Source organism: Pelophylax lessonae, assembly GCF_965119305.1.
Source record: "Pelophylax lessonae genome assembly, contig: HAP1_SCAFFOLD_152, whole genome shotgun sequence".
Taxonomy (NCBI): Eukaryota; Metazoa; Chordata; class Amphibia; order Anura; family Ranidae; genus Pelophylax; species Pelophylax lessonae.
Window position 1 is genome coordinate 366,304 of NW_028120132.1, and position 14,397 is coordinate 380,700.

A 14,397-nucleotide genomic window follows, 5' to 3' on the forward strand; every position below is an offset into this window, starting at 1 on the left:
CGTTTCCTTGGTTTGTAATGTACTACAGTATAATAAGAATGTCACCACTTCTCAATAGTCCAGTTACAGTTTTTTTTTTTCCAGTAAAGGTCAGAAGAACAATTAAAAGGATAACTAATGTGTTTTTGGTGATGTAACAATGCTTCCGCAGCTGTGGTTTCAGAAACCAGAGCACCTGCTGGTGACATTGTGGTCCTCAGACCTGAAAGATGTAATTCCCGCATCCACTAGCAGGTGTATCCCAGCAGCAGGTCCCAGGAATTAGTCAGTACCTGATGCTGGCTGTTGGGGGAATATTTAGCTCCTTCTCTATCTTCCAACAGAACCTCAGCGTTACGTTAGGATACTAAGTGCCGGTATCCTGAAAAAGCCAGGCTGATCAAATCCACGTAGCTGTTCAAAGGAGACCGGACCTGAACTAACTACAATTATATTATAATGTGTTTATAGCACAGCAAAAAAACATCCAACACCACAAAAAGTATACACACAAAGTGAAACATATGTTGTAAGTGAGACCTAGTGAAAAACGACTTACCTAACTTACAATTAACTATGATACACCCTATACAATGCAAGGGGAGAGTCCGTGTAAGGCAGCATCAGGAAGAGGGTGCAAGGAATGGTGGGTTAAATAGATTAAGAAGGGATTTAGAGTGAGGATCAGGTATAAGAGTAACAGGTGAGGACACGGGGATCAGGATAACAGGTACAATGCAGCAATGTTCAGAGAAACAGGTACAAAATCAGGATCAGGGCATCAAGATCCGGGTGCATGGCCCACAGAGCAAAACACTGAGGAGCTTTGGAAAGCTAAAGGAGGGGCTAAATACCCTCCCAACAGCCAGTAACAGGTGCAGACCAATACCTGGGACCTACTGGTTGCTGGGAGACACCCGTTGGTGGACATTGGAACTACACCTTTCAGGTCTGAGGACCACAATACCACCAGGAAGTTCTCTGGTTTATTACATCTACTACTAAATATCTGCTGCTGAGACTTGTGCAGATTCTCAGACACGAGAAAATACCACCTAAGCTTCAATTAATATTTAGTCATATACATTATAAAATTGTTGAATATTCGCGCTCTCAAAGATTAGCAGCCAGCATTAACCACAATGTGATAAAAAAACTATAGACAAAAAATGCAGCGCTCATAGAATAACATATGGTGTAAATGAATATATGAAAGTCCACTTCAAACTATCGAAATGAGTTGTATAGTCCACCGACAACACCCTTAACGTGTGACAATCCGTCTATGAAATGACAGGGACAGTGAAGACCTCCACCACACACAAAGTAGCCTGCTGGCCTCTTACCAGATGGGTATGACCACCGCTCTCACAATGGTCACACAACGCTTGTTGTTATAAAGCTTGATAATTGACCCTGAAAGCCTTCCAATAGGTGCTCCCAATTGAAATGTCGCATCCCAAAGTAGAAGTAGCAAGGCACAGTCACTCCCAAAAGTTAAAAAACAGGGGGAAGACCATGGTGAAGTACGTTTTCACAGGTGTATGTTTATTGAAAGTAAAATGCACTCACCAGATACATCATCATAAAACAGCCTTGGATCAATAAAACCACTGTAGCAGTAAAGCACTTCCAGCTTGTGACGTCGAACCGTGCTGGACTTTCATATATTCATTTACACAGGGCTTTTTTTCTCAGATAATAGGTGCAGGAACTCCCACTTTCGGAGTTACCCCTTGTATCCGTCCCCTACCTACCTCCGAGCACCGTTCCTAGGTTCAACCCCCTACCCAGAATCAAGTATAATTTGTGGTACTAAGTAATTTGTATGGGATTTGTTAATGATAACAAGAAAAGCAGTAAAATAACAACAAAGGACCCACCCAGAAACAGTAGATCCCAACAGCAACAATGGACCAGCCACAACAAAATACCCACCGGACAGCAATAGACCCTCAGCAGCAACAGCAGATCTCCCTACAGACAGCATCAATAGACCCTCCAGCAGCCCTTTACAATAGACGGTTCCCTTAACAGTAGATTCCGCTCAGTAACAACTGACCCCCCAAGAAACATAAAACCAACCCCAGCAACAATAGACCCCCTCTGTAAAAATAGATCCCTTCTGGAGACAATAGGTCCCCAGGAGCAACAGTAGACCTCCCCAGCAACAATAACCCCCCCCCGCAAAAATATATCACCTCCAGAAACAATAGATCCCCCACCAGCCAGCATCAGAAGACACCCAGCACCCCTTGCCTTTACATACATTCAGTGCTGGAGGTGCTGGAGGTGCTGGAACTGCGTTCCCCCGCGTTCCCGCTAAAAAAAAGCCCTGCATTTACACCATATGTTATTCTATGAGCGCTGCATTTTTTGTCTATAGTCATATACTGTACATTGTCTTCTATTCCAAGCCCTTATGAGGGGCTGTTTTTGGACCCCTGAAACGTGTTGGCTACCTTTTGTTTGTCTGACATTTTTTGGAATCAAACTGTCTCTGGACTTCAATTCTTATTTATACTGTGATTTCTATAGTAGAGCATTCAGAGATTCAGCTTATCGATTAAGAATGTTTTAATGAAAAGGACAATGTCACACCTTGTGTCCTGAGCCGGACTGTGTAATGTCACACCTTGTGTCCTGAGCCGGACTGTGCAATGTCACACCTTGTGTCCTGAGCCAGACTGTGTAATGTCACACCTTGTGTCCTGAGCCGGACCGTGCAATGTCACACCTTCTGTCCTGAGCCGGACCGTGCAATGTCACACCTTGTGTCCTGAGCCGGACCGTGCAATGTCACACCTTGTGTCCTGAGCCGGACCGTGCAATGTCACACCTTGTGTCCTGAGCTGGACTGTGCAATGTCACACCTTGTGTCCTGAGCCGGACTGTGCAATGTCACACCTTGTGTCCTGAGCCAGACTGTGCAATGTCACACCTTGTGTCCTGAGCCGGACCGTGCAATGTCACACCTTGTGTCCTGAGCTGGACTGTGCAATGTCACACCTTGTGTCCTGAGCCGGACTGTGCAATGTCACACCTTGTGTCCTGAGCCAGACTGTGCAATGTCACACCTTGTGTCCTGAGCCGGACTGTGCAATGTCACACCTTGTGTCCTGAGCCGGACTGTGCAATGTCACACCTTGTGTCCTGAGCCGGACCGTGCAATGTCACACCTTGTGTCCTGAGCCGGACTGTGCAATGTCACACCTTGTGTCCTGAGCCAGACTGTGCAATGTCACACCTTGTGTCCTGAGCCGGACTGTGCAATGTCACACCTTGTGTCCTGAGCCGGACTGTGCAATGTCACACCTTGTGTCCTGAGCCAGACTGTGCAATGTCACACCTTGTGTCCTGAGCCGGACTGTGCAATGTCACACCTTGTGTCCTGAGCCGGACCCTGCAATGTCACACCTTGTGTCCTGAGCCGGACTGTGCAATGTCACACCTTGTGTCCTGAGCCGGGCTGTGCAATGTCACACCTTGTGTCCTGAGCCGGACCGTGCAATGTCACACCTTGTGTCCTGAGCCGGACTGTGCTGTAACACTGAACTCTGCACTCTGTATGTAGCATAACCCTGAACTCTGCACTCTGTATGTAGCATAACCCTGAACTCTGCACTCTGTATGTAGCGTAACGCTGAACTCTGCACTCTGTATGTAGCGTAACCCTGAACTCTGCACTCTGTATGCAGCACACCACTGAACTCTGCACTCTGTATGTAGCATAACCCTGAACTCTGCACTCTGTATGCAGTGCACCACTGAACTCTGCACTCTGTATGTAGCATAACCCTGAACTCTGCACTCTGTATGTAGCGTAACCCTGAACTCTGCACTCTGTATGTAGCATAACCCTGAACTCTGCACTCTGTATGTAGCATAACCCTGAACTCTGCACTCTGTACGTAGCGTAACGCTGAACTCTGCACTCTGTATGTAGCGTAACCCTGAACTCTGCACTCTGTATGTAGCGTAACCCTGAACTCTGCACTCTGTATGTAGCGTAACCCTGAACTCTGCACTCTGTATGCAGCGTAACCCTGAACTCTGCACTCTGTATGTAGCATAACCCTGAACTCTGCACTATGTATGTAGCATAACCCTGAACTCTGCACTATGTATGTAGCGTAACCCTGAACTCTGCACTCTGTATGTAGCGTAACCCTGAACTCTGCACTCTGTATGTAGCTTAACGCTGAACTCTGCACTCTGTATGTAGCACACCACTGAACTCTGCACTCTGTATGCAGCACACCACTGAACTCTGCACTATGTATGTAGCACACCACTGAACTCTGCACTCTGTATGTAGCATAACCCTGAACTCTGCACTCTGTATGTAGCATAACCCTGAACTCTGCACTCTGTATGTAGCGTAACCCTGAACTCTGTATGTAGCATAACCCTGAACTCTGCACTCTGTATGTAGCATAACCCTGAACTCTGCACTCTGTATGTAGCATAACCCTGAACTCTGCACTCTGTATGTAGCGTAACCCTGAACTCTGTATGTAGCATAACCCTGAACTCTGCACTCTGTATGTAGCATAACCCTGAACTCTGCACTCTGTATGTAGCGTAACCCTAAACTCTGCACTCTGTATGTAGCGTAACCCTAAACTCTGCACTCTGTATGTAGCGTAACGCTGAACTCTGCACTCTGTATGTAGCATAACCCTGAACTCTGCACTCTGTATGCAGTGCACCACTGAACTTTGCACTCTGTACCTAGTGCAGCCCCAAACTCTGCGCTCTGTGTGTAACCCCCCCCCCCCTTCTTGAACTCTGCACTCCTGGTATTTTATGCCCCTTAAAGACCCTCCCACTGTGAAATTTAATCACACCCACTATTTTATGCTGTTCGGAGTTGATAAAGTTTGAGGGGTCGTGGTTGAGTTTCTGTACCTATTTGCTAAGAAAAAAAGCCCCGTAGTAGCACTAATGTGTAGGAAAATGCCAATCAGATAGACACCGAACTTGCCCATACTAAAAGGTCCAGAACGCAGATGGGGGACATAAGATCTACTAAGTGAGGCATTTATAATATTTATATCAGGCATTACTAAACAGTGGATCATGGTAAGCGTCCGGACCAAGCCATTGTCCCGCCCATGCTGCGGCAGTCCTGCTATTTAGGAGCCGATTCTCCACCCTCAGCAGGCGCCACTACTGACATCCTCACAAGCTGCCATCGGGAGGCAAGGCAGATCCGGACTGCGGGAGTTGCCAAGTTAACTTTTCAAGTTAAGCAGCAGGTGATTGGTTGCTAGGACACAGGGCGGTCCTAGCAACCAATCATTAAATGATTAACAGGAAAAGTTGTGCAGCTCCAGTGCTCCATTCAGAACTGTCCTGCCTCCTGATGTCAGCTATAGGTGTAAGGTAGGACATGTGATGGAGTACACAGGAGATACGAGGAGGACACAGAGGTCACATGTGATGGAGTACACAGGAGATACGAGGAGGACACAGACGTCACATGTGATGGAGTACACAGGAGATACGAGGAGGACACAGACATCACATGTGATGGAGTACACAGGAGATACAAGGAGGACACAGACATCACATGTGATGGAGTACACAGGAGATGCAAGGAGGACACAGACATCACATGTGATGGAGTACACAGGAGATACGAGGATGACACAGACGTCACATGTGATGGAGTACATAGGAGATACGAGGAGGACACAGACGTCACATGTGATGGAGCACACAGGAGATACGAGGAGGACACAGAGGTCACATGTGATGGAGTACACAGGAGATACGAGGAGGACACAGAGGTCACATGTGATGGAGTACACAGGACATACGAGGAGGACACAGACGTCACATGTGATGGAGTACACAGGAGATACGAGGAGGACACAGACGTCACATGTGATGGAGTACACAGGAGATACGAGGAGGACACAGACGTCACATGTGATGGAGTACACAGGAGATACGAGGAGGACACAGACGTCACATGTGATGGAGTACACAGGAGATACGAGGAGGACACAGACGTCACATGTGATGGAGTACATAGGAGATACGAGGAGGACACAGACGTCACATGTGATGGAGTATTCAGGAGATACGAGGAGGACACAGACGTCACATGTGATGGAGTACACAGGAGATACGAGGAGGACACAGAAGTCACATGTGATGGAGTACACAGGAGATACGAGGAGGACACAGACATCACATGTGATGGAGTACACAGGAGATACGAGGGGGACACAGACGTCACATGTGATGGAGTACACAGGAGATACGAGGAGGACACAGATGTCACATGTGATGGAGTACACAGGAGATACGAGGAGGACACAGACGTCACATGTGATGGAGTACACAGGAGATACGAGGAGGACACAGATGTCACATGTGATGGAGTACAGAGGAGATACGAGGAGGACACAGACGTCACATGTGATGGAGTACACAGGAGATACGAGGGGGACACAGATGTCACATGTGATGGAGTACACAGGAGATACGAGGAGGACACAGATGTCACATGCAATGGAGTACACAGGAGATACGAGGGGGACACAGATGTCACATGCAATGGAGTACACAGGAGATACGAGGAGGACACAGACGTCACATGTGATGGAGTACACAGGAGATATGAGGAGGACACAGACGTCACATGTGATGGAGTACACAGGAGATACGAGGAGGACACAGATGTCACATGCAATGGAGTACACAGGAGATACGAGGGGGACACAAATGTCACATGCAATGGAGTACACAGGAGATACGAGGAGGACACAGATGTCACATGCAATGGAGTACACAGGAGATACGAGGGGGACACAGATGTCACATGCAATGGAGTACACAGGAGATACGAGGAGGACACAGACCTTACATGTGATGGAGTATTCCTGACATACGAGGAGGACACAGATGTCACATGTGATGGAGTACACAGGAGATACGAGGAGGACACAGATGTCACATGTGATGGAGTACACAGGAGATATGAGGAGGACACAGACGTCACATGTGATGGAGTACACAGGAGATACGAGGGGGACACAGATGTCACATGTGATGGAGTACACAGGAGATACGAGGAGGACACAGATGTCACATGTGATGGAGTACACAGGAGATATGAGGAGGACACAGACGTCACATGTGATGGAGTACACAGGAGATACGAGGGGGACACAGATGTCACATGTGATGGAGTACACAGGAGATACGAGGGGGACACAGATGTCACATGTGATGGAGTACACAGGAGATACGAGGAGGACACAGATGTCACATGTGATGGAGTACACAGGAGATACGAGGAGGACACAGATGTCACATGTGATGGAGTACACAGGAGATACGAGGGGGACACAGACGTCACATGTGATGGAGTACACAGGAGATATGAGGAGGACACAGACGTCACATGTGATGGAGTACACAGGAGATATGAGGAGGACACAGACGTCACATGTGATGGAGTACACAGGAAATACGAGGGGGACACAGACGTCACATGTGATGGAGTACACAGGAGATATGAGGAGGACACAGACGTCACATGTGATGGAGTACACAGGAGATATGAGGAGGACACAGACGTCACATGTGATGGAGTACACAGGAGATATGAGGAGGACACAGACGTCACATGTGATGGAGTACACAGGAAATACGAGGGGGACACAGACGTCACATGTGATGGAGTACACAGGAGATATGAGGAGGACACAGACGTCACATGTGATGGAGTACACAGGAGATACGAGGGGGACACAGATGTCACATGTGATGGAGTACACAGGAGATACGAGGAGGACACAGATGTCACATGCAATGGAGTACACAGGAGATACGAGGGGGACACAGATGTCACATGCAATGGAGTACACAGGAGATACGAGGAGGACACAGACGTCACATGTGATGGAGTACACAGGAGATACGAGGAGGACACAGATGTCACATGTGATGGAGTACACAGGAGATACGAGGGGGACACAGATGTCACATGTGATGGAGTACACAGGAGATACGAGGGGGACACAGATGTCACATGCAATGGAGTACACAGGAGATACGAGGGGGACACAGATGTCACATGCAATGGAGTACACAGGAGATACGAGGAGGACACAGACGTCACATGTAATGGAGTACACAGGAGATACGAGGAGGACACAGACGTCACATGTGATGGAGTACACAGGAGATACGAGGGGGACACAGATGTCACATGCAATGGAGAACACAGGAGATACGAGGAGGACACAGACGTCACATGTAATGGAGTACACAGGAGATACGAGGAGGACACAGATGTCACATGTGATGGAGTACACAGGAGATACGAGGAGGACACAGACGTCACATGTGATGGAGTACACAGGAGATATGAGGAGGACACAGACGTCACATGTGATGGAGTACACAGGAGATACGAGGGGGACACAGATGTCACATGTGATGGAGTACACAGGAGATACGAGGGGGACACAGATGTCACATGCAATTGAGTACACAGGAGATATGAGGGGGACACAGATGTCACATGCAATGGAGTACACAGGAGATACGAGGAGGACACAGACGTCACATGTGATGGAGTACACAGGAGATATGAGGAGGACACAGACGTCACATGTGATGGAGTACATAGGAGATACGAGGAGGACACAGACGTCACATGTGATGGAGTACACAGGAGATATGAGGAGGACACAGACGTCACATGTGATGGAGTACACAGGAGATATGAGGAGGACACAGACGTCACATGTGATGGAGTACACAGGAAATACGAGGGGGACACAGACGTCACATGTGATGGAGTACACAGGAGATATGAGGAGGACACAGACGTCACATGTGATGGAGTACACAGGAGATATGAGGAGGACACAGACGTCACATGTGATGGAGTACACAGGAGATACGAGGGGGACACAGATGTCACATGTGATGGAGTACACAGGAGATACGAGGAGGACACAGATGTCACATGCAATGGAGTACACAGGAGATACGAGGGGGACACAGATGTCACATGCAATGGAGTACACAGGAGATACGAGGAGGACACAGACGTCACATGTGATGGAGTACACAGGAGATACGAGGAGGACACAGATGTCACATGTGATGGAGTACACAGGAGATACGAGGGGGACACAGATGTCACATGTGATGGAGTACACAGGAGATACGAGGGGGACACAGATGTCACATGCAATGGAGTACACAGGAGATACGAGGGGGACACAGATGTCACATGCAATGGAGTACACAGGAGATACGAGGAGGACACAGACGTCACATGTAATGGAGTACACAGGAGATACGAGGAGGACACAGACGTCACATGTGATGGAGTACACAGGAGATACGAGGGGGACACAGATGTCACATGCAATGGAGAACACAGGAGATACGAGGAGGACACAGACGTCACATGTAATGGAGTACACAGGAGATACGAGGAGGACACAGATGTCACATGTGATGGAGTACACAGGAGATACGAGGAGGACACAGACGTCACATGTGATGGAGTACACAGGAGATACGAGGAGGACACAGATGTCACATGTGATGGAGTACACAGGAGATATGAGGAGGACACAGACGTCACATGTGATGGAGTACACAGGAGATATGAGGAGGACACAGACGTCACATGTAATGGAGTACACGGGGGATACGAGGAGGACACAGATGTCACATGTAATGGAGTACACGGGGGATACGAGGAGGACTGTGCTGTTCTCCTCATAGTTATTTTGTACATTACATTAACAATCTTTCTTTCACCATGTTGTTTCTATGCATTGTTGTACTGCTGCCATCTGCTGGCCAGAATTTGCATGCCGCACACCTTTGTTCTTGTTAGTAAAGTTTTTGACATTATAGGCGTGGTTTTTCCGGCTGTGTGTCTTATCACATCCAGCAGCCATCTTCAGTTCTTTATGGCTGTGTGACTGAAAACTTCACATTTTTGGACTTGTGAAGGCATCAGTTTTTGACCAGCAGTTAGCCTCAGGATAGACACCAACAGGACAGTATTGATACCACTACTACAGAACAGTATTGTATCACCGTCTATTGCTGTATCTGGATTGAATAAACTAACGTTTGTTTTCATCTTCATGCCTAAGTCTGGATTCATCTAACCTGAGCATCTGCCGGTCCGGTCTGCCCCACTGCTTGGATACGAAGGTTGGAAGTCACACAGCTATTATCAGTTATGAAATATGAAGAATCCGCTCTTAGGATAATTTTAAGCCTCTAATATAATATTTGATACTGGCTGCAGCCCACCTATGCACTATATTCCTAGAAATATAGTAAGAATAAAGGGTAAAAAGAAAAGGTGTATGGCGCTGCCAAAATATACTAATTGTTCCGTGTGTCTTTCAGCGATGCTAAATGTATATTAAATATGTGTCTCCACTGTGAATTTTAAATGAATAAAGTGTCAGGTGCATCATATATGTGACTGGTGAAAATATATAATGAGTGCAACAATAATAGGCGATCCAACCCTGTGAGGGGTTTACAATAGTGCTAAAACAGTTGAGAATAAAATGGGTGAAAAATGCAATGTGAGTAAAATATGAAAAATGTGAGTGATGTCAACCCAATAAAATAGGGAAATTTAGTAAAAATCGGTTGGATCCACTTAAAAACAATCAATAACACATGAGTGAACTGTGAAATTCTTAGACAATGTAACTATACAATAAATAGCATCATATATGACATAAAACTGGGTAAAGGATGTAAAATCTTATAAACCACTCTAAAATATGACAATAGTCCAGGTGTTAGTAAGTCCGTAATGACTGAAAAAGCCTAAAAAGGAGGGTGGTCCCACAATGGAAAAACCCTTCCTAAAATAGGGGAGCAAAAAAGTGACTTGAGTGCAGGTGCTCTAACGGAGAATATTTTTGGAGGTGCTCAGATATCAGTGACAATTCAGTGTTCCCCGCACCCCTTGGGCCGCACTCACCAGAGTTGTTCACCCCTATAGGGGTATCAGGCCTTGGATATATAATCCTGGGGTCCCCTTCTCTGGTTATTAGAGTAACTGTGTGGTCCAATATTCTGCCCGAGTCCTGCGTGCCAAGGTCCTTGGGATTAGGGTCCACAGGTGCACAGGTATATATGGGGGAAGAAGGCTCACATAGAGTAGTACCGCTTTTAAAATTACTTTATTAGAATCAAAAAATGGGTACTCACAAACATAAAGAGGGTAATCGGCATGTAAACAGCAACAGTTGCGCACTTCCGGGACGCCGTGTGTTCCACGGGCCGGATGTGCATTCCACTTGGGCGGATGTGACGCGATGACGCTCTACGTACGTTTCGTCGGAGTGACGTCTTCTGGTGAGTGCGGTCATTACGGACTTACTAACACCTGGACTATTGTCATATTTTAGAGTGGTTTATACGATTTTACATCCTTTACCCAGTTTTATGTCATATATGATGCTATTTATTGTATAGTTACATTGTCTAAGAATTTCACAGTTCACTCATGTGTTATTGATTGTTTTTAAGTGGATCCAACCGATTTTTACTAAATTTCCCTATTTTATTGGGTTGACATCACTCACATTTTTCATATTTTACTCACATTGCATTTTCCACCCATTTTATTCTCAACTGTTTTAGCACTATTGTAAACCCCTCACAGGGTTGGATCGCCTATTATTGTTGCACTCATTATATATTTTCACCAGTCACATATATGATGCACCTGACACTTTATTCATTTAAAATTCACAGTGGAAACACATATTTAATATACATTTAGCATCGCTAAAAGACACATGGAACAATTAGTATATTTTGGCAGCGCCATACACCTTTTCTTTTTACCCTTTATTATCAGTTATACCTTCATTCGCCTTCATGTGGGGACAGAACAAGGACACAGACATCACATGTGATGGAGTACAGAGGAGATACGAGGAGGACACAGAAGTCACATGTGATGGAGTACACAGGAGATACGAGGATGACCCAGACGTCACATGTGATGGAGTACACAGGAGATACAAGGAGGACACAGACATCACATGTGATGGAGTACACAGGGGATACGAGGAGGACACAGACGTCACATGTGATGGAGTACACAGGAGATACGAGGAGGACACAGACGTCACATGTGATGGAGTACACAGGAGATACGAGGAGGACACAGACGTCACATGTGATGGAGTACACAGGAGATACGAGGAGGACACAGACGTCACATGTGATGGAGTACACAGGAGATACGAGGAGGACACAGACGTCACATGTGATGGAGTACACAGGAGATACGAGGAGGACACAGACGTCACATGTGATGGAGTACACAGGAGATGCAAGGAGGACACAGACGTCACATGTGATGGAGTACACAGGAGATACGAGGAGGACACAGACGTCACATGTGATGGAGTACACAGGAGATACGAGGAGGACACAGACATCACACATGTGATGGAGTACACAGGAGATACAAGGAGGACACAGACGTCACATGTGATGGAGTACACAGGAGATACGAGGAGGACACAGACGTCACATGTGATGGAGTACACAGGAGATACAAGGAGGACACAGACGTCACATGTAATGGAGTACACAGGAGATACGAGGGGGACACAGACCTTACATGTGATGGAGTACACAGGAGATGCGAGGAGGACCCAGACGTCACATGTGATGGAGTACAGAGGAGATACGAGGAGGACACAGACGTCACATGTGATGGAGTACTCAGGAGATACGAGGAGGACACAGACGTCACATGTGATGGAGTACTCAGGAGATACGAGGAGGACACAGACGTCACATGTGATGGAGTACTCAGGAGATACGAGGAGGACACAGACGTCACATGTGATGGGAGGAGGATATGGTGAATTCTCTGGAGAATCAGAGGATTTGCACATTAGCTCATTTAATAAGTACTTAATTGCACACAGAGAACAATTTCCGAACGTTTATTGAAAAATAATTAGAAATATTTTCTTTGCTCTGGAGCCAAACGTCCAACAATTAGAAAAGCAACGCTCTCCCTTCCACCGACCTATCGGGTCCTCCTTTCATCTCTTCATCTGCCGCCTGTGGAGGGTCTGGACTTCCTTCATGAGGCGCAGGCAGAGCTCATCCTGATAGGGCAGCGCCACACACTGTACAGACAGCGGCAACCCCACCCCGTCCGCCACCGCCTGCAGAGACACACAATGACAGGAGGAGAGTGAACATGGTCAGCAGAGGGAGGAAGAGAGTCACCAATGGAGGAGGAGAATGGAGGAAGAGAGCCACCAATGGAGGAGGAGAATGGAGGAAGAGAGCCACCAATGGAGGAGGAGAATGGAGGAAGAGAGCCACCAATGGAGGAGGAGAATGGAGGAAGAGAGCCACCAATGGAGGAGGAGAATGGAGGAAGAGAGTCACCAATGGAGGAGGAGAATGGAGGAAGAGAGCCACCAATGGAGGAGGAGAATGGAGGAAGAGAGCCACCAATGGAGGAGGAGAATGGAGGAAGAGAGCCACCAATGGAGGAGGAGAATGGAGGAAGAGAGTCACCAATGGAGGAGGAGAATGGAGGAAGAGAGCCACCAATGGAGGAGGAGAATGGAGGAAGAGGACATAAAGCAAAAATACAAATAAAACATATGTATAGAAAAAGAAATGAACTACCCAACAAGTGGCATCATCCAAATAATAACATTGAGAAAAAAATTTCTTTGTAATAAAATGATAATTTTTATCAATTGTGAGTCGCTTTGGTTTATTCTACGAGGTGCCCCTGAAAGTCTACGTTTTCTGTGAAATTTATGGATTAGGTCTCCTAACCATACGTTTCGCATTTTTCTCTTAATAAAACATATGCAGCACATCTCTGCAATACAGGCACTATTCCCCGGGATTTATCCCTTCAATCATCGCAGGTACAGAAAGATATTCGCTGATTCTGCAGCAAATCCAGTGAGCTCCAAACTTCCTCTTCACCTCTGCTGCCCTAAAATCTCACACTGTGGTGTCAGCCCTGCCCAGTTCTTCCCTGCTGGACTGCAGAGCACCTTTCCCTCCTCATCTCCATAATCATTATAACTCCTCCTATCCTATCTTCTCATCAACAAACCCCTCCCCCTCTCTTCATCTTCATAACTCCTCCTCTTTTCTCATTTTCCTAATCCCTCAATTCCCATCTCCTCCCTCTACAAATCTCCATAATCCCTCCCCTTCTATCTCCTCCCCTCTCCTAATTGTCTTCATCCCACCCCTCTATGTTCTCCCTTCTAATCTCTATAATCCCTCCCCCTCTATGCCCCCCCTCTCCTAATTTCCATAGTCCCAGCCCCTCTATGTTGTCCTTTCTCCTAATCGCCATAATCCCTCCCCCTCTATCTTCTCCCCCCC

At 46.9% G+C, this 14,397-nt stretch overlaps 1 protein-coding gene across 1 annotated transcript in view; it reads right to left on the reverse strand.

Moving 5' to 3' along the window:
- Positions 1-12,955: 12,955 nt before the first annotated feature.
- Positions 12,956-14,397, reverse strand: part of LOC309543516 (fatty-acid amide hydrolase 1-like) — a 72,241-nt gene continuing 70,799 nt past the window's right edge. The window contains exon 14 of the mRNA XM_082275991.1: positions 12,956-13,199. Within this exon, the coding sequence (XP_082132117.1) occupies positions 13,074-13,199 (126 nt within the window). The 3' untranslated portion in view covers positions 12,956-13,073. The remainder of the gene's footprint in view (positions 13,200-14,397) is intronic.